At 39.0% G+C, this 27648-nt stretch overlaps 1 protein-coding gene across 1 annotated transcript in view; it reads left to right on the forward strand.

The window, feature by feature from the left end:
* Window positions 1-27648, forward strand: part of LOC126075019 (prostaglandin-E(2) 9-reductase-like) — an 82134-nt gene that overhangs the window by 13846 nt on the left and 40640 nt on the right. Inside the window, exons 2-5 of the mRNA XM_049882083.1 lie at window positions 21919-22086; window positions 23675-23791; window positions 24416-24493; window positions 27258-27380. Of these exons, the coding sequence (XP_049738040.1) occupies window positions 21919-22086; window positions 23675-23791; window positions 24416-24493; window positions 27258-27380 (486 nt within the window). The remainder of the gene's footprint in view (window positions 1-21918; window positions 22087-23674; window positions 23792-24415; window positions 24494-27257; window positions 27381-27648) is intronic.

Consider the following 27648-nt stretch of genomic DNA (forward strand, 5'->3'; position numbering starts at 1 on the left):
CTCCCAATTGCTCTCCCCCTAATGACACAGTCTGCTCTCTCCCTCCACTCTCTCTTTTATTGTCCATTTCATCAGCTTCTACCCCCTCTACCCTCTCATCTCCCCTCCAGGCAGGAGATGCCAGCATAGTCTCAAGTGTCCACCTGATCCAAGTAGCTCACTCCACACCAGCATCTCTCTCCAACCCATAGTCCAGTCCAACCCCTGTCTGAAGAGTTGGCTTTGGGAATGGTTCCTGTCCTGGGCCAACAGAAGGTCTGGGGGCCATGACCACTGGGGCCCTTTTAGTCTCAGTCAGGCCATTAAGTCTGGTCTTTTTACAAGAATTTGGGGTCTGCATCCCACTGTTCTCCTGCTCCCTCAGGGGTTCTCTGTTGTGTTCCCTCTCAGGGCAGTCATTGGTTGTAGGCAGGCAGCATCTAGTTCTTCTGGTATCAGGCTGATGTAGTCTCTGGTTTATGTGGCCCTTTTTGTCTCTTGGGCTTGAAATTACCTTGTGTCCTTGGTGTTCTTCATTCTCCTTTGTTCCAGGTGGGTTGAGACCAATTGCTGCGTCTTAGATGGCCTCTTGCTAGCATTTAAGGCCCCAGACACCACTCTCCAAAGTGGGATGCAGAATGTTTTTTTAACAGATTTTATTATGCCAATTGACTTAGATGTCCCCTGAAACCATGGTCCCCAAACCCCCACCCCTGGTATGCTGGCCTTTGAAGCATTCAGTTTGTTCAGGAAGCTTCTTTGCTTTTGGTTTAGTCCAGTTGTGCTGACCTCACCTGTATTATGTGTTGTCTTTCCCTTCACCTAAAATAGTTCTTATCTACTCTGTAATTAGTGAATACCTTTATCCCACCCTCTTTCCCTCACCACTCTCATAACCATCAAAGAATATTTTCTTCTCTATTTAAACCATTCCTTGAGTTCTTATAGTAGTGGTCTTAGACAATATTTGTCCTTTTACAACTGTCTAATTTCATTCAGCATAACGCCTTCCAGATTTCTCCGAGTTTTGAAATGCTTCACAGATTCATCACTGTTCTTTCTCGATGCATAGTATTCTATTGTGTGAATATACCATAATTTATTTATCCATTCATCCATTGATGGACACCTTGGTTGCTTCCATCTTTTTGCTATTGTAAACAGTGCTGCAGTAAACATGAGTTTGCATATATCTGTTCGTGTAAAGGCTCTTATTTCTCTAGGATATATTCCAAGGAGTGGGATTGCTGGGTCCTATGGTAGTTCTATTTCTAGCTTTTTAAGGAAGCACCAAATCGATTTCCAAAGTGGTTGTACCATCTAACATTCCCACCAGCAGTGTATAAGTGTTCAATCTCTCCACAGCCTGTCCAACATTTATAATTTTGTGTTTTTTGGATTAATGCCAACAGTGTTGGAGTGAGATGAAATCTCATTGTAGTTTTGATCTGCCTTTCTCTAATGGCTAATAATTTGTGAGCATTTCCTCATGTATCTGTTAGCTACCTGAATGTCTTCTTTACTGAAGTGTCTGTTCATATCTTTTGCCCATTTTTTAATTGGGTTATTTGTCTTTTCGTAGTTGAGTTTTTGCAGTATCATGTAGATTTTAGAGATCAGGCGCTGATCAGAAATGTCATAGCTAAAAACTTTTTCCCAGTCTGCAGGTAGTCTTTTTACTCTTTTGGCAAAGTCTTTGGATGAGCATAGGTGTTCGATTTTTAGGAACTCCCAGTTATCTAGTTTTTCTTCTGCATTGTTATTAGTATTTTGTATACTCTTTATGCCATGTATTAGGTATCCTAGCGTTGTCCTTATTCTTTCTTCCATGATCTTTACCATTTTAGATTTTATATTTAGGTCTTTCATCCCTTTTGAGCTCGTTTTTGTGCATGGTGTGAGGTATGGGTCTTGTTTCTTCTTTTTTGCAGATGGATATCCAGTTATGCCAGCACCGTTTGTTAAAAAGACTGTCTTTTCCCCATTTAACTGTTTTGGGGCCTTTGTCAATTATCAACTGCTCATATGTGGATGGATTTATGTCTGGATTCTCAATTCTGTTCAACTGGTCCATGTATCTGTTGTTCTACCAGTACCAGGCTGTTTAGACTACTGTGGCGGTATAATAGGTTCTAAAATCAGATAGAGTAAGGCCTTCCACTTTGTTCTTCTTTTTCAGTAATGCTTTTCTTATCCAGGGCCTCTTTCCCTTCCATATGAAGTTGGTGATTTTTTTCTCCATCTCATTAAAGAATGTCATTGGAATTTGCATTGTAATTGCATTAAACGTAGAGAGCACTTTTGGTAGAATAGACATTTTTATAATGTTAAGTCTTCCTATGCATGAGCAAGGAATGTTTTCCCAGTTATGTAGGTCTCTTTTGGTTTCTTGCAGAAGTGTGTTGTAGTTTTCTTTGTATAAGTCTTTTACATCTCTGGTAAGATTTATTCCTAAGTATTTTATCTCTCTGGGGGCTACTGTAAATGGTATTGTATTTAGTGGTTTCCTCTTTGATGGTCTTTTTGTTGGTGTAGAGGAATCAAACTGATTTTTGTATGTTTATCTTGTATCCCGATACTTTGCTGAACTCTTTCTTCTTTTAGTTTCAGTAGTTTTCTTGAGGATTCCTTAGGGTTTTCTGTGTATAAGATCATGTCATCTGCAAATAGAGATAATTTTACTTCTTCTTTGCCAATCTGAGTGCCTTTTATTTCTTTATCTAGCCTAATTGCTCTGGGTAGGAACTCTAGCACAATGCTGAGTAAGAGCAGTGATAAAAGGCATGCTTGTCTGGTTCCCGTTCTCAAGGGAAATGCTTTCAGACTCTCTCCATTTAGGATGATGTTGGCTGTTGGCTTTGTGTAAATGCCCTTTATTGTGTTGAGGAATTTTCCTTCAATTCCTATTTTGCTGAGAGTTTTTATCATGAATGAGTGTTGAACTTTGTCAAAAGTCTTTTTCTGCATCAATTGATTAAAATCATGTGATTCTTGTCTTTTGTTTTATTTATGTGATGGCTTACATTAATTGTTTTTTTAACGTCGAACCATCCCTGCATAGCTGGTATGAATCCCACTTGCTCATGGTGAATTATTTTTTTGATATATTGTTGAATTCTATTTGCTAGAGTTTTCTTGAGAATTTTAGCATCAAAGTTCATGAGGGATATAGGTCTGTAATTTTCCTTTTTTGTGGTGTCTTTACCTGGTTTTGGTTTCAGGGATATGGTGGCTTCATAGAATGAGTTTGCAAGTATTCTGCCCTTTTCTATGCTCTGAAATACCTTTAGTAGTAGCGGTGTTAACTCTTCTCTGAAACTTTGGTAGAACTCTGCAGTGAAGCTGTCCGGGCCAGGGCTTTTTTTTTGTTGGGAATTTTTTTTTATTACCTTTTCAATCTCTTCTTTTGTTACAGATCTATTTAGTGGTTTTACCTCTGTTTGTGTCAGTTTAGTTAGGTAGTGTTTCTAGGAAATCATCCATTTCTTCTAGGTTTTCAAATTTATTAGAGTACAATTTTTCATAATAATCTGATATGATTCTTTTAATTTCAGTTGGATCTGTTGTAATATCACCCATGTCATTTCTTATTTGGGTTATTTGCTTCCTCTCCTGTTTTTCTTTTGTCAGTTTGGCCAATGGTTTATCAATTTTGTTGATTTTTTCAAATAAGCAGCTTTTGGTCTCATGAACTCCTTCAATTGTTTTTCTGTTTCATTTAGCTCTGCTCTAATTTTTATTATTTGCTTTCTTCTGGTGCCTGAGGGTTTCTTTTGTTGTTCTCTTTCTATTTGTTCAAGCTGTAGGGATAATTCTTTGATTTTGGACCTTTCTTCTTTTTATATGTGTCCATTTATTGATGTAAACTGACCTTTGAGCACTGCTTTCGCTGTATCCCAAAGGTTCTGATAGGAAGTGTTTTTATTCTCATTGGATTCTATGAATTTCTTTATTCCATCCTTAATGTCTTGTATAATCCAGTCTTTTTTGAGCAGGGTATTGTTCAGCTTCCAAGTGTTTGATTTCTTTTCCCTGCTTTTTCTGTTATTGATTTCCACTTTTATGGCCTTATGGTCAGAGAAGACGCTTTGTAATATTTCAATGTTTTGGATTCTGCTAAGGCTTGCTTTATGACCTAATATGTGGTCTCTTCTAGATAATGTTCCATGTGCACTAGAAAAGAAAGTATACTTGGTTGCTGTTGGGCAGAGTGTTCTGTATATGTCTATGAGGTCAAGTTGTTTGATTGTGTCATGTATATCTTCTGTGTCTTTATTGAGCTTCTTTCCGGATGTCCTGTCCTTCACCGAAAGTGGTGTGCTGAAGTCTTCTACTATTATACTGGAGCTGTCTATCTCACTTTTCAGTGTTGATAGAGTTTGTTTTATGTATCTTGCAGCCCTGTCATTGGATGCATAAATATTTAATATGGTTATATCTTCTTGGTATAAAACCCACTGCCTTCGATATCTTCTTGGTATATTGTCCCTTTAATCATTATATAGTGTCCTTCCTTATCCTTTATGATGGATTTAATTTTAAAGTCTATTTTGTCAGAAATTAATATTGCTACTCCTGCTGTTTTTTGATTGTTTGCTTGATATATTTTTTTCCATCCTTTGAGTTTTAGTTTGTTTATGTCTCTAAGTCGAAGGTGTGTCTCTTGTAGGCAGCATATAGACAGATTGCGTTTTTTAAACCATTCTGCCACTCTCTGTCTCTTTATTGGTGCATTTAGTCCATTTACATTCAGAGTAATTATGGATAGGTATGAATTTTTTTTTTATGAATTTAGTGCTATTATTTTGATGTCTATTTTTGTGCGTTGTTAACACTTTCTTTTTCCCAATTAATCTTATGTGCTGAGTAGATTATCTCTATGTATCATCCTTTCCTCATATTCCTCATTGTTGATTTTGTTTCTGCTCAGTCTCTATTTTTTTCTTGTATTTTATTTTGATGTGTAAAATACAAGTTTGTCTCCTTTGTGGTTACCTCATTATTTAAACATATTTTTCTAAATGTTTTTTCTGCCTTTTTTAAAAAAATATTTTTTATCGTGCTTTAAGTGAATGTTTACAAACTGAGTCAGTGTCTCACATATAAACTTATATACACCTTACTACATACTCCTGCTTACTCTCCCCCTAATGAGTCAGTCGGCTCCCTCCTTCCAATCTCTCCTTTCATGACCATTTTGCCAGTTTCTAACCCTCTCTACCCTCCCATCTCCCCTCCAAACAGGAGATGCCAACATAGTCTCAAGTGTCCACCTGATGCAAGTAGCTCACTCCTCATCAGCATCTCTCTCCAACCCATTGTCCATTCCAATCCTTGTCTGATGAGTTGGTTTTGGGAATCGTTCCTGTCCTGGGCCGACAGAATGTTTGGGGACCCTGACCACCGGGATTCTTCTAGTCTTAATCAGACCATTAAGTTTGGTCTTCTTATGAGAATTTGGGGTCTGCATCCCACGATATCCTGCTCCCTCAGGGGTTCTCTGTTGTGCTCCCTGTCAGGGCAGGTCATAGGCAGGAACCATCTAGTTCTTCTGGTCTCAGGGTGATGTAGTCTCTAGTTCATGTGGCCCTTTCTGTGTCTTAGGCTCATAATTACTTTGTGACCTTGGTGTTCTTCATTCTCCTTTGATCCAGGTGGGTTGAGACCAATTGATGCATCTTAGATGGCCACTTGTTAGCGTTTAAGACAGACGCCACACTTCAAAGTGAGATGCAGAATGTTTTCATAATGGAATTTATTTGCCAATTGACTTAGATGTCCCCTGACCCCATAGTCCCCAAACCCGCCCTTGCTCTGCTGACCTGAAAAGCATTCAGTGTATCCCAGAAACTTCTTTGCTTTTGGTCCAGTGCAGTTGTGCTGACCTCCCCTGTATTGAGTGTTGTCCTTCCCTTCACCTAAAGTAGTTCTTATCTACTATCTAATCAGTAAATAACTCTCTCACACCCCCTCCCTCCCCCCTCTTGTAACCACAAAAGTATGTGTTCTTCTCAGTTTAAACTATTTCTCAAGATCTCATAATAGTGGTCTTATACAATATTTGTCCTTTTGCCTGTGACTAATTTCACTCAGCATAATGCCTTCCAGGTTCCTCCATGTTATGAAATGTTTCACAGATTCATCATTCTTTATCGATGTGCAGTATTCCACTGTGTGAATATACCATAATTTATTTATCCATTCGTCTGTTGATGGAAACCTTGGTTGCTTCCAACTTTTTGCTATTGTAAACAGTGCTGCAATTAACAAGGGTGTCCATGTATCTGTTCGTGTAAAGGCTCTTATTTCTCTAGGATATATACCAAGGAGTGGGATTTCTGGGTTGTACGGTAGTTCTATTTCCAGCTTTTTAAGGAAACACCAGATTGATTTCCAAAGTGGTTGTACCATTTTACATTCCCACCAGCAGTGTGTAAGTGTTCCAATCTCTCCACAGCCTCTCCAACATTTACTCTTTTGTGTTTTTTGGATTAATGCCAGCCTTGTTGGAGCAAGATGGAATCTCATCGTAGTTTTAATTTGCATTTCTCTAATGGCTATTGATCGAGAGCATTTTCTCATGTGTCTGTTAGCTGCCTGAATATCTTCTTTAGTGAAGTGCGTGTTCATATCCTTTGTCCACTTTTTGATTGGGTTGTTTGTCTTTTTGTGGTTGAGTTTTAACAGAATCATATAGATTTTAGAGATCAGGCGCTGGTCACAGATGTCATAGCTGAAAATTTTTTCCCAATCTGTAGGTGGTCTTTTTACTCTTTTGGTGAAGTCTTTAGATGAGCATAGGTGTTTGATTTTTAGGAGCTCCCAGTTATCTGGTTTCTCTTCATCATTTTTAGTAATGTTTTGTATTCTGTTTATGCCTTGTATTAGGGCTCCTAATGTTGCCCCTATTTTTCCTTCCATGATCCTTATCGTTTTAGTCTTTATGTTTAGGTCTTTGATCCACTTGGAGTTAGTTTTTGTGCATGGTGGGAGGTACGGGTCCTGTTTCATTTTTTTTGCAAATGGATATCCAGTTATGCCAGCACCATTTGTTAAAAAGACTATCTTCTCCCCAATTAACTGACACTGGGCCTTTGTCAAATATCAGCTGCTCATATGTGGATGGATTTATATCTGGGTTCTCAATTCTGTTCCATTGGTCTATGTGCCTGTTGTTGTACCAATACCAGGCTGTTTTGACTACTGTGGCTGTATAATAGGTTCTAAAATCAGGTAGAGTGAGGCCTCCCACTTTCTTCTTCTTTTTCAGTAATGCTTTACTTATCCGAGGCTTCTTTCCCTTCCATATGAAGTTGGTGATTTGTTTCTCCATCACTTTAAAAAATGTCATTGGAATTTGGATCGGAATTGCATTGTATGTACAGATGGCTTTTGGTAGAATAGACATTTTTACTTTGTTAAGTCTTCCTATCCATGAGCAAGGTATGTTTTTCCACTTGTGTAGGTCCGTTTTAGTTTCTTGCACTAGTACTTTGTAGTTTTCTTTGTATAGGTCTTTTACATCTTTGGTAAGATTTATTCCTAAGTATTTTATCTTCTTGGGGGCTAGTGTGAATGGTATTGATTTGGTGATTTCCTCTTCGATGTTCTTTTTGTGGATGTAGAGGAATCCAAGTGATTTTTGTATGTTTATCTTGTAACCTGAGACTCTGCCGAACTCTTCTATTAGTTTCAGTAGTTTTCTGGAGGATTTCTTAGGGTTTTCTGTGTATAACATCATGTCATCTGCAAATAGAGATAATTTTACTTCTTCCTTGCCAATCCGGATGCGCTTTATTTCTTTGTCTAGCCTAATTGCTCTGGCTAGGAACCTCTAGCACAATGTTGAATAAGAGTGGTGATAAAGGGCGTCCTTGTCTGTTTCCCGTTCTCAAGGGTCTCTCCATTTAGGATGATGTTGGCTGTTGGCTTTGTATAAAAAAAAAAAAGGTATAGATGCCCTTTATTATGTTGAGGAATTTTCCTTCAATTCCTATTTTGCTGAGAGTTTTTATCATGAATGGGTGTTGGACTTTGTAGAATGCCTTTTCTGCATCAATTGATACGATCACGTGGTTTTTGTCTTTTGTTTTATTTATGTGGTGGATTACATCAATGGTTTTTCTAATATTAAACCAGCCTTGCATACCTGGTATAAATCCCACTTGCTCATGGTGGATTATTTTTTTGATATGTTGTTGAATTAAATGAATTAGAGAACAGAAAAACAATTGAAAGAATTAACAAAGCCAAAAGCTGGTTCTTTGAAAAATTGATAAACCATTGGCCAGACTGACTAAAGAAATACAGGAAAGGAAACAAATAACCCGAGCAAGAAATGGGATGGGCCATATCACAACAGACCCAACTGAAATTGAAAGAATCATATTGGCTAGAATTTTGTTGAGGATTTTTGCATCTATGTTCATGAGGGATATAGGTCTGTAATTTTCTTTTTTTGTGATGTCTTTACCTGGTTTGGGTATCAGGGATATGGTGGCTTCATAGAATGAGTTAGGTAGTATTCTATCATTTTCTATACTTTGAAATACCTTTAGTAGTAGTGGTGTGAACTCTTCTCTGAAAGTTTGGTAGAACTCTGCAGTGAAGCCCTCTGGGCCAGGGCTTTTTTTTTGTTGGGAGTTTTTTGATTACCTTATTAATATCTTCTCTTGTTATGGGTCTATTTAGTTGTTCTACTTCTGAATGTGTTAGTTTAGATAGGTAGTGTGTTTCTAGGAATTCATCCATTTCTTCTAGGTTTTCAAGTTTGTTAGAGTACAATTTTTCATGGTAATCTGATATGATTCTTTCAATTTCAGTTGGGTCTGTTGTGATATGGCCCATCCCATTTCTTACTCGGGTTATTTGTTTCCTTTCCTGTATTTCTTTAGTCAGTCTGGCCAATGGTTTATCAATTTTTCAAAGAACCAGCTTTTGGCTTTGTTAATTCTTTCAATTGTTTTTCTGTTCTCTAATTCATTTAATTCTGCTCTAATTTTTATTATTTGTTTTCATCTGGTACCTGACGGATTCTTTTGTTGCTCGCTTTCTATTTGTTCAAGTTGTAGGGACAGTTCTCTGATTTTGGCTCTTTCTTCTTTATGCATGTGTGCATTTATCGATATAAATTGACCTCTGAGCAATGCTTTTGCTGTGTCCCAGAGGTTTTTATAGGAAGTGTTTTCATTCTCATTGGATTCTATGAATTTCTTTATTCCCTCCTTAATTTCTTCTATAACCCAGTCTGTTTTGAGCAGGGTATTGTTCATTTTCCAAGTATTTGATTTCTTTTCCCTGATTTTTCTGTTATTGATTTCCCCTTTTATGGCCTTGTGGTCTGAGAAGATGCCTTGTAATATTTCGATGTTTTGGATTCTGCAAAGGTTTGTTTTATGACCTAATATGTGATCTATTCTAGAGAATGTTCCAAGTGCACAAAAAGTATACTTTGCAGCTGTTGGGTGGAGTGTTCTGTATAAATATATGAGGTCAAGTCGGTTGATTGTAGCAATTAGATCTTCCATGTCTCTATTGAGCTTCTTACTGGAAGTCCTATCCTTCTCCGAAAGTGGTGTTTTGAAGTCTCCTACTATAATTGTGGAGATGTCTATCTCACTTTTCAATTCTGTTAAAGTTTGTTTTATGTATCTTGCAGCCCTGTCATTGGGTGCATACATATTTAATATGGTTATATCCCCCTGATAGATTGTCCCTGTAATCATTATGTAGTGTCCTTCTTTATCCTTTGTGGTGGATTTAACTTTAAAGTCTATTTTGTCAGAAATTAATATTGCCACTCCTGCTCTTTTTTGATAGTTGTTTGCTTGATATATTTTTTCCATTCTTCAAGTTTTAGTTTGTTTGTGTCTCCAAGTCTAAGGTGTGTCTCTTGTAGGCAGCATATAGACGGATTGTGTTTTTTTATCCAGTGTGAGAGTTTCTGTCTTTATTGGTACATTTAGTTCATTTACACTCAGCGTAAATATAGATAAGAGTTTAGTGATGTCATTTTGATGACTTTTTGTGTGTGTTGTTGACAATTTCATTTTTCCACTTACTTTTTTTTGCTGAGAAGTTTTTTTGTAAATTGTGTTCCTCATTTTCATAGTAGTTGAATTAATTTTTGCTGAGTTGTTATGTTTTTCTTGGTTTTAATTTTAATAATTTTTATTGTGCTTTAAGTGAAAGTTTACAAATCAAGTCAGTCTCTCACACAAAAACCCATATACACCTTGCTACGCACTCCCAATTACTCTCTCCCTAATGACACAGCCTGCTCTCTCCCTCCACTCTCTCTTTTTGTGTCCATTTCCCCAGCTTCTAACCCCCTCCACCCTCTCATCTCCCTTCCAGGCAGGAGATGCCAACATAGTCTCAAGTGTCCTCCTGATCCAAGAAGCTCACTCCTCACCAGCATCCTTCTCCAACCCATTGTCCAGTCCAATCCATGTCTGAAGAGCTGGCTTCGGGAATGGTTCCTGTCCTGGGCCAACAGAAGGTCTGGGGGCCATGACCACCGGGGTCCTTCCAGTCTCATTCAGACCATTAAGTCTGGTCTTATGAGAATTTGGGGTCTGCATCCCACTGCTCTCTTGCTCCCTCAGGGGTTCTCTGTTGTGTTCCCTGTCAGGGCAATCATTGGTTATAGCTGGGCACCATCTAGTTCTTCTGGTCTCAGGATGATGTAGTGTCTGGTTCATGTGGCCCTTTCTGTCTCTTGGGCTTGTAATCACCTTGTGTCCTTGGTGTTCTTCATTCTCCTTTGACCCAGGTGGGTTGAGACCAATTGATGCATCTTAGATGGCTGCTTGCTAGCATTTAAGACCCCAGATGCCACACTTCAAAGTAGGATGCAGAATGTATTCTTAATAGATTTTATTATGCCAATTGACTTAGATGTCCCCTGAAACCATGGTCCCCAGACCCCTGCCCCTGCTACGCTGGCCTTCAAAGCATTCAGTTTATTCAGGAAACTTCTTTGCTTTTGGTTTAGTCCAATTGTGCTGACCTCCCCTGTATTGTGTGCTGTCTTTCCCTTCACCTAAAGTAGTTCTTTTCTACTGTCTAATTAGTGAATGCTCCTCTCCCACCTTTCTTCCCTCTCCCCTCGTAACCATAAATAATGTTTTCTTCTCAGTTTAAATTATTTCTCAAGTTCTCATAATAGTGGTCTTATACAATATTTGTCCTTTTGCAACAGACTAATTTCACTCAGCATAATGCCTTCCAGGTTTCTCCATGTTACGAAATGTTTCACAGGTTCCTCACTGTTCTTTATCAATGTGTAGTATTCCATTGTGTGAATATACCATAATTTATTCATCCATTCATCCATTGATGGGCACCTTGGTTGTTTCCATCTTTTTGCTATTGTAAACAGTGCTGCAATAAACATGGGTGTGCATATATCTGTTCATGTAAAGGCTCTTATTTCTCTAGGATATATTCCAAGGAGTGGGATTGCTGGATCATATGGTAGTTCTATTTCTAGCTTTTTAAGGAAGCACCAAATCGATTTCCAAAGTGGTTGTACCATTTGACATTCCCACCAGAAGTGTATAAGTGTTTCAATCTCTCCACAGCCTCTCCAACATTTAATATTTTGTGTTTTTTGGGTTAATGCCACCCTTGTTGGAGTGAGATGAAATCTCATTGTAGTTTTGATCTGCATTTCTCTAATGGCTAATGATGGTGAACATTTCCTCATATATCTGTTAGCTACCTGAATGTCTTCTTTAGTGAACTGTCTGTTCATATCTTTTGCCCATTTTTTAATTGGGTTATTTGTCTTTTTGCAGTATCATGTAGATTTTAGAGATCAGGCACTGATCAGAAATGTCATAGCTAAAAAGTTTTTCCCAGTCTTGGTTTTATGGAATTGTTAGACCTCTTTGTGGTTATCTTAATATTTACCAGTATTTTTCTAAGTAAAAACCTAACTTGTATCATCCTATATCGCCTTGTTTTCCTCTCCATATGGAAGATCTGCCTCCAGTATTTAGTCCCTCTTTTTTGATTATTGTAATCTTTTACATAATGACTTCAATGATTTCCTGTTTTGAGCATTTTTTTCTTTCTTAAATTAATCTTATTTTGTTTTTTTGATTTCCCTATTTGAGTTGATATCAGGATGTTCTGTTCTGTGACCTCATGTTGGTATCTGATATTATTGATTTTTTGACCAAAGAATTTCCCTTAGTAATTCTTGTAGCCTTGGTTTGGTTTTTGCAAATTCTCTAAGCTTGTGTTTATCTGTAAATGTTTTAATTTCACCTTTGAATTTGAGAGAGAGTTTTGCTGGATGTATGATTCTTGGCTGGCAGTTTTTCTCCTTCAGTGCTCTCTGTATGTCAGCTTATTGCCTTCTTGCCTGCATAGTTTCTGCTGAGTAGTCTGAACTTATTCATTCTCCTTTGTAGGTGACTTTTCTTTTACCCCTGGCTGCTTTTAACATTTTCTCTTTACCTTTGGTTTTGGCAAGTTTGATTATAACATGTCTTGGTGACTTTCTTTTAACATCTACCTTATGTGGAGTTCGATGAGCATCTTGGATAGATATCTTCTCATCTTTCACAATATCAGGGAAGTTGTCTGCCAACAAATCTTCAACAATTCTTTCTGTATTTTCTGTTATCCCTCCCTGTTCTGGTACTCCAATCACTCGTAGGTTTTTTCTCTTGATAGAGTCCCGCATGATTTTTAAGTTTTCTTCATTTTTTTAAAATTCTTTTACCTGATTTTTCTTCAGATATGTTAGTTTTCAAGTGATTGGTCATCAAGTTCCAAAATTCTGGCTTCTACTTGCTCGGTTCTGCTCCTCTGACTTTCTATTGAGTTGTCTACTTCTGTAATTTTATTATTAATCTTCTGAGTTGCTGATTGCTGTCTGTCTGTGGATTTTTCCAGCTTATTAAAATTTTCATTATGTTCCTGAATAATCTTTGTAATTTCTTCAATTGCTTTATCTGTGTGTTCCTTGGCTTGTTCTGCATATTGCCTCATTTCCTTCCTGATGTCTTGAAGGTTTCTGTTTATTAATCTTCTGTATTTTGCCTCTGTTAATTCCAGGAAGGCACTTTCATCTAGAAGACCCCTGGATTCTTTGTTTTGAGAGCTTGTTGAGGTGATCATGGTCTCTTTCTTCATGTGACTTAATATTGACTGTTGTCTCCAAGCCACCTATAAGTTATTGTATTAGTTTATTTTGTGTTTGCTTACTGTGTTGTAGCTTCTTGCTTTGTTTTGTTTTGATATACCCAAATGGGTTGCTTGAATGAGCTAGCTTGATTATTATAGCCTTTGGAGTTCTAACGTCCCGTCCCCAGAAGGGCAGAGCTGTTATCATGTATATCAGTCTAGTAGTCCATTAACTTTTCTTGTTTGAATTCAGCTCAGGTGTCCAGGTAGCTGATCATTAAGTGTGTGGTACAGGCTCTGTCTTACAGTCTTAGAGGGGCAGAGGTGGTTGGTGTAGGTACTGGTACCTGGTTGCAGCAGAGGGTCATACTCTGAACAAGGCAGGGGGCTGAGAATTGTCCCCCATGTGTCTCTGAGGAAAGCATGGCCCTGTTCCTTAGCGTGTACAGGTGGGTGTGTTCTGCAGACGGACCATGGGCACCTGATGTTTTTGGTTGTAAGGACTGGGACGTAGCAGTTATCTTTGGACCCCTGTTTCCGGTGGCTGGGTGACCTGTGTAGAGCTACTAGTTCTTGGGCCCCTTATGTGGTTAGGTGAGGATCCTGTTTAAAAGGTAAAGCAATGTCAGAGATCAAACACGCAACTCTCTACCACACAGCTGAAATGGTTGGAGTCTGCCAACAAGGGCCTATTCTCCTGAAATAGGCCCACACAGGACCTTGCATAGGGAAAATGTACTCAAAGTCCATGGACCATTTATGCCTGGACAGGAGCCGCTTCTGTCCTCAGCTTCCCAGGTTGGTGGAGCTGGCAAATTTTCTATTCCCCCAAATGCAATTTTTTCCTTCTCCAAGACCAGGAGGATGGCTCTAGGTGTTCAACAGGGCCTATCTCAGGCCCAGACAATTCAGCTGCTGAGGCTGACTTGGGGGCGGGGGGAGGCGTGGTAAAATATACACAGGTACTTAGGTTTTACCGGCACGCCGTTCTTCTCTGGTTCCAAAGTTGAGTAGGCTGTGTGGCTGGCTGCTTCCCCCTGAGGAAACTGTGGCCGAATACTAGTACCAGCCCACCACTGCTGCTCCGGGAGTGGTGCCTGAGGGCTCCCTGCAATTCAGGTCTTGTAAGTCCTCTCTGCTTCCGAACCGTCTCTTCTCCCCCCTCCCCTCAGTTTGTTTTCTAAGCTTGCCTTTGATGTTCAGGGCTCCTAGATTGTCATAAATATACTCGTTTCACTTGTGTTTTTTTGGGTCTTTGTTGTAAAGAGGGCTCACCTGAAGAGTCTGTCTTTTCTGCCATCTTGGCTCCGCCTCCTGGAGTATAGTTTTACATAATACTGTTATAATCCTTTTTATTTCAGCTGGATCTGTTGTAATGTCTCCCATTTCATTTCTTATTTGGTTTATCTTCATCTTCTTGTGTTGTTCTTTTGTCAGTTTAGTCTGTAGTTTATCGATTTTGTTGATTCTTTCAAAGAACTGACTTTGGTTTTTTTGATTCTATTGTTTTTCTATTTTCTATTTCATTTTTTTCTGTCCTGATCTTGAATTATTTCCTTTCTTCTGGTGGCTGTGGGCTTCTTTTGCTGTTCTCTATTTGTTCAAGTTGTGTAGCTAATATTCTGATTTTGTCTGTTTCTTCTTTTTTGATGTTTGCATCTATTGTATAAATTGACCTCTGAGGACTGCTTTTGCTGTGTCCCAAAGGTTTTGGTGTTTTCATTCTCATCTGATTCCAGGAATTTTTTAATTCCATCTCTGATGACTTCTATTACCCCATGGTTTTTAAGCAGGGTGTTATTTACTTTCCAAGTAATTTTTTTTTTCTTTACTCTTACTGTTAATTTTTACTTTCATAGCATTGTGATCAGAGAAGATACTTTGTATTATCTCAATGTTTTGGATTTTGTTGAGGGTTCCTATGTGACCTAAGAAGTGATCTATTCTGGAGAACATTCTATGTGCATTGGAAAAGAATGTGTACTTTGCAGCTGTTGGGTGGAGTGTTATATATATATGTCCAGGAGGTCAAGTTGGCTTATTGTGCCCTTTAGCTCTTCTGTATCTTTGTTGAGGTTCTTTCTAGATGTTCTGTCCTTTACCAAAAGTGGTGTGTTGAAGTCTCTTACTATTATTGTGGGACTGTCAATTTCTCTTTTCAGTTCTGTTAGAGTTTGTTTTATGTATTTTGGAGCCCTGTCATCGGGTGCATAGATGTTTATTATGGTTCAGTCTTTATGATGGATGGTCCCTTTAAACATTATATAGTGCCCTTCTTTGTCTTTTATGGTGGATTTCGTTTTAAAGTAAATTTTATCTGAGATTAGTATTTCCACTCCTGCTGTTTTTTGGTAGTTATTTTCTTGATTTATTTTTTCCATCCTTTGATTTTTAATCAATTTGTGTATTTGTCTCCAAGGTGTTTCTCTTTTAGACAGCATATTGATGGATCCTGTTTTTGTATCCATTCTGTGTGTCTCTTTAAGGGTCTATTTAGGCCATTTACGTTCAGTGTAATTATTGATAGGTGTGAGTTTATTGCTGTCATTTTTTAGTGCTTTTTTTGTGGTGCTACATTTTCCTTCTTCCTGTTACTCTCCGGTGCTGAATTCCCTTTGTTCATGGATTTCTTTTTCATTTCTTTTGTTTTTGTAGATTTTGTTTTTATTGAGACTTTATGTTTTTCTTCTTTACTTTGATGAGTAGGGTTGTTAACTTTCTTTGTGGTTACCTTGAATTTTACCTTATCTTCCTAGGTCTGAACCAGTCTATTATTACTTGTATTGCCTTGTCTTCCCCTCCGTTAGAAAGTTCTACACCTACACCATTTATTCCTTCTTTCATTGTTCTGACATTGTTGTCATTTACAGATTAACCTCTCTGGTTCCCTGTTGCAATTCTTTTGGTTTTGGATAGTTCTTGAGAGTTCATTTCCTATGTTGGTAACTGGCTGGTACAATCTTGCATCCTAGATTCAGGCTGTGGTCTGATGTTGTTTGTTATTGAACTGAAGAAGTTCCTTTAATAATTCTTGTAGATTTGGTTTGGTTATTACATATTCCCTTAATTTCTGTTTATCTGGAAGTATTCTAATTTCACCATCATATTTGAATGAAAGTTTTGCAGGATATATTATTCATGGTTGGCAATGTTTTTCTTTCAAGGTTTTATATATGTCATCCTATTGCCTTCTCGCCTGCAAGGTTTCTGCTGAATAATCAGAACTTTTGTCTTATTGTTCCTCCTCTGTATGTGACTTTTTGTTTTTCTCAAGCTGCTCACAGGATTTTTTCTTTGTCTTTGGTTTTAGCATGTGTGATTCTGATATGCCTTGGTGTTTTTCATTTGGGATCTGTCCTGTATGGGTTCACCGAGTTTCTTGGGTGGTCAGCTTTTCATCATTCATGATATTAGAAAAGTTTTCTGTCAGCAATTCTTCTATGATTCTCTCTGTGTTTTCCATTTTCTCTCCCTGTTCTGGAACTCTGATCACTCTCACATTTTTGCTTTTGATTGTATTCCACAAAATTATCAGGGTTTCCTCATTTTTTTTTTCTGATTTTTCCACAAACTGTGTTGTATGCAAGTGCTTGTCTTCAATTTCACTGATCCAGTCTTCCATTATTTCAAATCTGCTCCTTAGTCCTTCTATGACACTGTCCACTTCTGAAATCTTGTTTACCTTTTGGCTTTCTAACTGTTGTTTTTGTATCATTTCTAGTTGTGAATTTATTTTGGCATTTTGTTCCTGCATTATTTTCCTGAATTCTTCCATTTTTTTGTCTGTATTTACCATGAATTTGTCTGCCTTTTCCATAAATTTATTTTTACCTCATTTTTGTCTGCTTTTTGCTTCATCTCCTGGATATCTCTGAATGTTAGAGATTTGAATTCCTCATCAGGTAGTTCTAGTGCCTCTTCTCTTGGGAAATCACCTGATGTTTTATTTTGGATACCTACTGAAACCATCCTTTCCTGTTTGTTTGTTTGTTTGTTTATAGGCTTTGGTATTGTCTGCTGTCTTCGGGACATTCAGTAGTCATTTTATTCATTTCTTGATTGTAGATTTGTTTGTTTTGTTCTGCCTTTTTTTTTTTTTTTTGGTTATGTCTGAGCAGGTGTGCTGTGCATTCTTGTTGTTTGCTCGTCTGTTGTCACAATACTTTTCACCTCCTTGTCCAATGGGGTCATTCAGTCACCATTCACTCACCTATGGTGCTGCAGAGCAGGTCCAGCTGAAGGGGAGGGGCTGGGATGGGTTGTTTGTGGCACGTAGTAGGGCCGGCAGGGTGGACTAGGAATTCATGCCAGATGGGTTATGGTAGGCCATGCCACTGCTGCTTGGAGGTGTGATGTTCAGTGCCTGGTGCAGGTAGGCAGGACAGAGGGGGAGGTTGTGATGTATGAAGCTAGTATGGGTATGGGAAAGAGGAGAGAAAAATAGGAGCCAAAAACAAACAATGGAAAAAAAAAAACACATCCAATAACAAAAGAGTGCAAAGGGAGCTTTGCTTTGGAGTGGAGATCAGAGATCCCAAGAAATGGAGGGAATTAAAAAGAAAAAAAAATGGGAAAAGAGAAAAATAACTAGATAAAAATTTGGAAAAAAAGGTAGAAAATAAAAGCCCCCTGGGGGTCCCACGGCTACAAAGACTGGGGAAGTTTCCCAGGTTGCACAGTACAGCCTGGCTAGAGGGGTTACAGATGTCACACAGCACCAGGTATTCAGGAGACTGGAAAAGAAGGTAAGTATAGACAGATGAAATCTGAGAAATGAAGAAAGACAGAAAGGGAAAAAGGAGAGACAGAAAAAAGAACAGAAATGCCCCCAGGGATCCCACCTACGCAGCTGCACAGAACGGGGAATGGTACTAAGCTGTGCAGTGCAGCCCGGCTAGAAGGGGCTCCCAAGAACAAAACAGGCAGAAAAGAAAAAAAAAAAAGGAAAAGAAAACCAGGGATCCCACCAGCATGGTATCGCGGTCCAGGGGAGTGAATCCACAGTTGAGCGGGGCTTCAAAGCCTTTCAAGAAGAAGCAAAGATGGCATACAGAGACAAGTGTTTTAGAGAAAGGACGGGGAGGTGGCAGGAGGCACGGAAGAAACCAAAAGAGACAGAAAGAATCTACAGCAGCTCGGGGACCCGGCCAGTGTGGACAGGGTGAATCCAAGCAGCCTGGGGTGGAAACAGTTGCCTCCTCGCTGAGAGTCTGCAGCCGGTGGGAAGCAGAAGAGGCCAAAGGGGGAGGGGAAGAAGGGTGGGGGTTAGGAAAGCATATATTGCTTGTTACTGGGTGTTCTATTTCCTGCTGGAAACTTCATGAAGCTGTTTTCCCATATGCCATGTCCGCTGATCTGCAATGCGGATGGGGTGAATCCAAGCGCACAGATGCTGCACTTCCCAGTCCGCTGAGCCATCACAGCCAGCCAGGAAGCTCAGAGGTAGAGCAGCAGGAAGAGGATGGGGGTTGAGAAAGCATGTATCACTGGTTACAGGGTGCTGCTCTCTCTCCTGATGGGAGCTCAGTGAAGCTACTTTCCACTGCTCCCTATCAGCTGATCTCTGACAGGAGTCCAAGATGGAGAATCCGTGCTGCCTTAGCTGGAAAGAACCTTGGCAAGTATCACTCCTCTCTTTCAGTTCTCTGTCAGTTTCTTTTTCCATTCGGTTTTTGGCTGAGTTCTTTATCTCTTCGTTTGACACTTCAGGTTCCATGAATGATGTTTGTCTCTTTTTTCTTAGTTTTTTGGGTCTTTGCTGTAGAGGGATGGCATGGTGCTTCTATCTATGGAGCCATGTGGCCTGGAAGTCCTTTGTGAAATATCTTGGTATTCAGTCAATTCCCTGAGAATTGTTTTTCATCAATGTATTCAGTTTGGGTAGGGCTGCTTCTTTCAATACCATTAGTTCCTGATGATATGCTACTTTACTTCTTACCCACCTGAATTTGTGGTTGGGATTTTTCTTTTTTTAATCTAGGGAAAACATTTCTAGTTCTCAGAGGTAGCACAGTGGGGTGATCAAGACAATCATATGGTGAAATCGCTCTCACTGAAGCCCAGGTTGGATGAATACCCAACTGATGTTTGTAATGCATTTTAGTCACAGATGAGTCCTTAAGCATTTATCTTTTGAGAATCTGAGAATTTTCCTTCAAGATTAATATAAATCCATTTCCAGTAAAGGTTCTAGTCATTGTTGTAACAATGTGTGTCATCTGATGTTTTCACTTATTCTGTGCTTTAAATTGACCTCTAAGCTACACCTAAAGCCCTGAGAATCTGTAATTCCTTCTCCAAGATTTAATTTCTCCGGAAAACATGGCAGTGACAGACCAGGGGATTGTATCTGTGAAATACGGGGTAGAGGCGAAACACGAAAGTGGGGAAATGGGACTTCCGGCCAACATGGCGCCATAGACAGGAGAACCACGCTGTCCCTCCACAGCAAAGACCCAAAAAACTAAGTAAAACAGAAACAAACGTCATTCCTGAAACCCAAAGTGTCAAATGAAGATAAAGAACTCAACCAAACCTCAAATGGAATAAGAAACTGACAGAAGACAGTGAGGAGAGATACATGCAGAGGGAGCTTATCAGCTAACGCAGCACGGATTTACTATCTGGACTCCTGTCGAGGACTGGCAGACAGCACAGGAAAGCAGTTTCACGCAGCTCCCAGCAGGAGACAGAGCACCCCGTAACCAGTGATACATTCTTTCCTATCTCCTATTCTCTCTCCGCTGCACTATCTCCAAGCTTCCTCGCTGCTTACGGTAGCTCTGGCTGGGAAGTGCATTGTGTGTACCACGTGGATTTGCCTCACCCACACTGCAGATCAGCCAACAGGGAGTATGGGAAAGCAGCTTCAGGAAGTTCTGAGCAGGAGACAGAGCACCCAGTAGCGAGCAATATATGCTTTCCAAACCCTACCCTTATTCTCCTCCCCTTTCCATCAGCTCTGCTTCCCACCAGCTGCAGTCTCTTGGCTGGAAGGCAACTACTCTGACCCAGCCAGCTTGGCCAATCCCTGAGCTGGTGTTTCCATCCCCTTTAGTTCCTTCCATGTCTCCCACCACCTCCCCTTCCTTTCTCTCGAACACCTGGCTCTGTGTGCCATCTTTGCTGCTTCTTGAAAGGCTGTGAAGCCCCGTTTGACTGGGGAACCACTCCCCCCACTCATGACACTACCCTGGTGGGATCCCTGGGGCCTTTTTTTTTTTGCTTGTTTTGTTTTGCTCTGTTTTGTGTTGTTTGTTTGTTTGTTTTCTTTTTCTTTTCACACTTGGGAGCCCCTTATAGCTGGCTGCACTGCATGCTTTAGGAGCTACTTCCCCAATCTCTGCAGCAGATTGTCCGGGACATTTCAGTTTTCATGCTGAGTGCCAGGAAATAAATGATGCACCTGGACTGATCCTAGTTTCCCTCGTGTGTCTCTCACTGCTGGAAAACTCATTCTGGAAGGACAGATGACAACTTTTTAGGGGAAATTCTACAATCTTAAAAGACCAAGTCTTGAATTCTTGGTCCTTGTTAATATACCTTAGATTTGAAACAAATAGGTAGAGTCGGTCCCCTAACACGAGAGGAAGCAAAGTGGCGAGGTCACTGGATTGGAAACCAGATAATCTGCATTCCAAATTTGTCTTTCAGACTACTCAGTTGTGTGACAAAGGACTAGTGGCTGAACTTTTGGGTCTCACTTTTCTCATCTGTAATATAGAAGGAAGTATTCAAGAAACATTATGAAGGTCAAGTGACAGGTATTGTCTACTTAGTATCGCAAAGGAGGATGAGGCAGAGAGAAAGTTTAAGGACAACTCTGAAATTTCAGACTTGGTGACATCCTCATGTAGGTACATCTAAGGAAAGAGCATGGCTAGGGGGTGTCAGAAGGCATTAAGGCACTAGCTCCTGGTGATTAGGTTGAAAAACAAAGCTTCTGAAACATGCAAAAACACATGAAAAGCATTTTGTTTTTCTTTTTGTCCTGTATCAAGTACACTCTAAAATCGTTTTCCAATTTTTAGTAGACAAACCGATAATTTTCAATTTCACTATTATTACATCTCTTCCCTAATTTTTTGCTTCCCTAAATTTTGCTTTCAAGGTTGACCCTGACTGGCATCCAGAAATAGGATTTCAGGAGGAATCCCATCATTCTCTTCTCGATAAGGGCTTTTTGTTTCTAAACTCCCTGCACAATGAGCTTAAGCAAACAATTAGGAATAGTTGCTTTCCTTCTGGTTGTCTGATATTTTGGTATGTGCTAGGGAGACAGTGCCTGCGTGAACCAGCCCCCAGTAAAAAGCTTGGGCATTGAGTCTCTAGTGAGCTTCCCATCAGACAACATTCCCCACGTGTTGTCAAAATCCCGTCCTGGAGGATTCAGGTGTATTCTGTGACTCCATTAGAAACTCTTGGAAGCTCGGGCATGCTTTCCCCTGTACTTTACCTTGTCCCTTTGCAGATTTTTGCTTTTGTCACTTCACTTCAATAAATCATGAAAACAACCATTTACTGTGAGTTATTTAGCCAATCCCTGACCTAGGTGTGGTATTGAGGACTTCCGATGCCAATGAAAAACTACCTAAGTTTCCCTTGAACTGAAGGGATTCCTGGTATGCCCAACTTCATTTCTAAAACTAGAAAAGCTCCAAGCAAACTGGTGGGTATCTTACATTCAGAACTAACACAAGACATGAGGGAATGGTTCATTCTGGTGAAGATCAGTGCTTGTGGCACCAACTACCTCTCAATCAAGTAGATCCCTGAACACTGTCTTTTGTTTTTCCTTAGGCGCCTATGGTTAAAGCTGAGGAGGCAACTAAATTAGCTATTGATGCTGGGTTTCGTCATATTGATTCAGCTTATATATATGATAATGAAGAGGAAGTTGGGCGAGCCATCCGAAGCAAGATTTCTGATGGTATTGTAAAGAGAGAAGACATATTCTACACTTCAAAGGTGCTGTGTATTTGGGGGGTGTGTGTGTGTGTGTGCACATTTATGAAGTGATTGTGTATGGAAATTGGTTATATGATTGGTTGAGTGGTTTGGTGAGTTACACATATTTCTACATCTTTTATTCACACATATTTACCCGATAAAACTAGTATCAAAAGAAGAGAGTGGAGATGGCTTTCTAACCATTGCTATGTTTAAATTTTGTGATTTTAAAGTATTTTATTTTCTGAGCCTCAGTCTAAAGCACTGTGATTTTGCATGAATGATAGACTCACATAGATCTATATCAAATTACAGCTTTTCTTACTATCAGTGTGACCTGTAAAATTTCTTAACATTTTGAATTTCAGGTCTCACCTATGCCAATACAGAGAACAATATTAAGAAAGCTATTTCAATATTAAATAAGATACAGGCAATCTCTAGGTTGCTAAGGAGACCCATTCAGAGGTGTGGTATTAAGAATTTGTAGGCAGTCGGAACAGGTACATAAGGTTCTTATGTAGACTTACTTTAGTGCAAGAAAAGGCTCCAAGTCTTTTCAATGATTTAAAAGCTGAACATGCAACAAGTGAAGGTGATTGTGATGAAGAACTTGTTGCAAGTAGAGGTTGGTTCAATCATTTCAAAGTGAAGGCAAATTTACCTAACATTAAAGGGCAAGTATGAGTTGTCCCTAAGTAACCTGGGGACTGCCTGATAGCTAGCTTTTCTTGAATTGTGCCCAGCACATATTAACATGTTCAACACATTTTTTCTTTCTGTTATCTACAAGAAAGGATTACTAATTCTTCTATCATAGTGTCAAATTGAGGATAGAATTAGAGAAAGTTTGTGAAATTGCTTTGTATACTTTATTAAACATAATCCAGACTATTGGCATAAATTGTTAATAATGGTTATTAGCTCTTGAGTCATTTCCTTCTATTGTTCAGTAGATGTGCTGACAACATATGCAAACAAGTAATAGCATTTATGTGAGCAGATTAGATAAAAGGGAAACCCAAGAAGAATGGGAGTTTTTGCCCGTGTGGTCATCTAGTTTTCAACCAGCAGAAAAATATCTAAATATTAGGAGAAGCAAGACAACAACTTTCCAGGAGGTAAACATTAAACAAAATGTTACAAAATGGGTAGAGATCCTCTCTTTGTCTATTATGTGTAATGGGACCCTCCCAGCACAGCTGTTTTTCAGTGTCCTCCACTGTATTCAATACATGCAAGAAATCCCATTCCTTTAAGCTGTTTTCACAGAGCAAAGTTCCCATCTTGTTTAGATATATTGATCATTTTTTTCCCATTTCATTTCAAAATGAATCCTACATATTTTAAAGTATCGCAATAAATGACTAAGAGTCTGAATAAAACCTAAAGATTACTTCTATTCTTACTGATTACCGTCCAGGTTCGTATTTGTTCTCTCTACGTTAATGGACAAGTTTAGCTTAATATCACTGACATTGGCGAACAAATTTCAACTTTGAATTTGCTGAACAAGTCACAGTCACTATGTCATCTGTTTCTATATCTCTTCATTAAATTGCCTAAAATTATTAATCAAACACAACTCCCTTCTTAATCTCTGCAGCTTTGGGTCACTTTCCTTCGACCAGAGTTGGTTCGGCCAGCCTTGGAAAAGTCACTGAAAAAACTTCAGCTGGACTATGTTGATCTCTACATTATTCACTTCCCAGCAGCTCTGAAGGTTAGCAGTTTGCATAATTAAACCTATTTCACTTTCACTGTCAGTATGACCATCATCTTGCATGGATATTGAATTAAGTTTTTCTTTGGAGGGCATATGGATTATTGCACTGGGGACAGATCCAAAATAATAATTGATGTTTCCAGATTTACCCTGTTTAGTTCATGTGCCTACCTTCAGACCATCATGTGTTTAGAGGGATAAGGAACTCTGATTGCACAGTTAAAGCTCAGTCTGGGCTTATATTGCAATCCATTGTTATAAAAATTAAGGACATGTGACTTATTGCCTTTCCAGGTGAAAGAGAAGCATTTGATAAAAAACAAAATATACTAGGCAGCAAATTATATAAATCAAATATAAGTCCCCATTAATACATACGTAAATGACATTTATTCAAATGTATAATAGATGTGTCGTAGATAATAGATTATGAGAAGCCTGTCTTTTAAAAGGCTTTCATTACAACTCTATGCACAAAACACTTTGCGAATATTAGCATCTACAGTGTTGCTGTACCTACCGCTTGGGGCTTAGTGTCCCAGCCCTAGATGTACCACACAGCATGGCTAAGGGTGCAGACAATATTTTGTGACATCATTCTAATGACCGCTTTTATTCCAGCCAGGGGAGGAGATGCTACCAACAGATGAAGATGGAAAAATAGTGTTTGACACAGTGAATCTCTGTGCCACATGGGAGGTGAGTGCTTGGAGCAGAAATCAAAGATGAGAAAGCCAGGAGAGGGGGAACTTGGTTCACATTTACACTTTTGTGAACTTAAGAAAGCACATATGTAGTCCTGGGCCTCGCTTTTCTCTTCTTTACCATCAGGAATTGCATAAATGATCTCAAAGTTCCCTTGAACCTCTAGAATTCCTCTTATTCCTTAAAGAGCAATTTCCTTGTCATATCAGAATGTGACCTTCCTTCTGAAAGGAAGTTGACACAATTCCATGGTTATTGGCACTGTAAGTCAGTAAAGCTACTCTTGGAAGGTGAAAAGGAAAAATTTTTCCATCTGGCTTAGAAGTGTACAGGAAACTGAATGATAAATTTGAAGTTATATTGATATAACCTTTTTTTTCTAATCATGTGTTCCCTAGACTGATGAGACCAAATTTCAGAAAAGTGTAGATATTTGCAACATCAAGTACAGTCCTATCTCCACCGTAAAGCAACCCTGAAAATGAGAATAAGATACATGTAACTTTCATGGCCTTTTTCATGGGCTTTGAGGGCCTGAAATTAAATTTTTCTAAAATATCTTTTTTTGTTTAATAGATGTGAATCCTGGAATATCTTCCGCCATAAACTAGGTAGCAGCGTCACCTCTGGCACAGGCTTTCATTAATAAGGTTAACCAACCAGAACAACATGTAATGTTAACTCAATAACTCCCAATACCTTACTCTCCCTCTAGCGCCCCATGCTCTGCATCTGACAAATAACTCTCTTCAACTGTCATGACAGGAAATAAGATCTTACCCATAGGTATTCTCATGGCTCTGACTCCCTGCCTGGTGCCAAACTTACAATTTGGTGTGCTGTGTGATAAATTAATTTATATTTTACCATTTCCTACCCTACTTCCTTCTAGAATCTAGCTGAAGACATTCTGACAACCTTGCTATATTTCATCTACCTTACATAGACTTAGAAGTATGATATTCATTTATTAATAAAAAAATTATGAAGAAACTATTTTGGTGGGGTGGTGACACAGTGAAACAAAAGTACCTGCCCTCATAGACCATCTAGCTAAGTGAGAAGACATGCAAAAAAGCTAACCATAAAAAGATTAAAAAGTAGAAAGGTAACCGTATAATTTGTCAGATGGTGATAAGTCCATGGAAAAAAAATAAAGCGATTATAGTTTGAGTGCTGGAGAGTGATCTGAGAGAAGGAGATGGGTGTGGGTATTTATATAACAAAAGTTTCTAAGGGAAAGCTCCATTGATATGAGGACAATTGAACCAATATCTGCTGTAATGTGTGACCCATGGCATTTCTAGGAGTATATAGGCAGAGAGGACACCAAGTGAAAAGCCGTTTAAGAGGTAGAGTGTCTTCGTGTCCAGGGAACACCAAAGTCTCTCATACAGCTGGAAGAAAAAAGAGAGGGAGGAGATGACCTCAGAGGGCAAATGGAGGTCAGATCATGGCAGGCCTCATAGGAGTGACTTTGGCTTTGAGTCAGTGTGAGTTTTAAAATCATTAGAGGAGTTTAATCTGATTTACTTTGTAAAAGGATCATTCTATATTTGCACTAATAGGTTAAACACTAGCCACATATGAGTGTATAATTTTTAATTAATTATAAATCAATAAAATTTAAAATCAGTTCCTCAGTCACATATTTCAATAGCTACATATAGCTAGTGGCTACCATATTGTATAGTGTAAATATGCACTGTTTCTATCGTCACAGGAAGTCTACTGTTCAGCATGTGTCCAAATGCTGTATGGATGATAAATTAGAGGGGTTAATTAGGCCAGAGAGGAGGTTCATGAAATAACTCAAATGAGAAATGATGGGATAAAAGTGTGAAGTTTATAAGAATTAGGTGGATTCTGGACCAATTCTAAGAAGTGTAATGACAAGACACTTTGAAGGATTGGATGAGGTATGTGAAACAAAGACAGCACTAGTTTCGGTCTCAGTTCCTTGTCCTGAACAAATTGCTGGTGGTGTTTGCTTTGACTGAGATGAAAACTTCAGGAGAAATGGGTGGAAATAAGACTAGAAGCTCAGTTTTTGACATGTTCAGTCTATGTTGCCTAATCAGATATCTATAGTGATGATGAGTAAGCAGTTGAATCTGGGAGTCTATTGATATATAGGTATTGGGACAAGTCTAGGATAGAGATATCAATTTTTGAGCCTTAATCATGTAGATAGTATTTAAAATCATTTGGGAGTGGCATGAGGTAAAGAAGCAATGATATCTCAGGACCAAGCCCTGGAACCATTCAATACTAGAGGTCAGCAGATAATGAGACTACCAAGAGGAGCAGCCTTGGAATTAAGAGGAGACTTAAGAGAGATCAGTGTTTAAAAGCCACATGAAAATAGTGTCTCAAGGGAAAAACAAATCAGCGGTGTTGAAGGCTACTCAGGGGCCAAAGGGAATATGCACAATTGGTTTTAGAAATTCATGACCCTAACTTGTGGTTTTCTGATACATGAGCATGGAAGAGAGCCTTACTGGAATATGACACAGAGAAAGAAAGAGAAATCTGAGGACAGTGTGCCATATTTTCCTAAGTATGAAGCACTAATTCTATTTTTGTTGTCATCATCTTCTTCCAATTATCTCTGTATTACATTTGCTCTTTAAGACAATCAATGCCAGTCACTTTCATGGTCATTTCTAGACAGTTGTTTCTGGTAACAGGGCTCTATCTTCCATTTGTTCTATGGCCAGATCACACAAATTTTTCCTCACAATCCATTCCTCCTCAGGCCCTGGAGAAGTGCAAGGATGCAGGGTTGGTCACGTCCATTGGAGTGTCCAACTTTAACCGCAGGCAGCTGGAGATGATCCTGAATAAGCCAGGGCTCAAGTATAAGCCTGTCTGCAACCAGGTGAGCCCATCAGTCTACCAGGGCTGCTTCTGTTTTCTGTTCTTCACATCCTTCTTTTCCATAATTATGTCTGATATCCTCTCCTCCTATTCATCTTACCTTTTTGAACTAGAAGTTTCTAGAGAGTAGAACCTCTCTAGTATCAGTCGCTGGAGAATGACATCATGCTTGGTAAAGTAGAGGGCCAGTGAAAGAAGGCAAGACCCTCAACGAGATAGATTAACACAGTGGCAATATTAATGGGCTCAAGCATAACAATGATTTTGAG

The sequence above is a fragment of the Elephas maximus genome, chromosome 4 (assembly GCF_024166365.1).
Source record: "Elephas maximus indicus isolate mEleMax1 chromosome 4, mEleMax1 primary haplotype, whole genome shotgun sequence".
Classification (NCBI taxonomy): Eukaryota; Metazoa; Chordata; class Mammalia; order Proboscidea; family Elephantidae; genus Elephas; species Elephas maximus.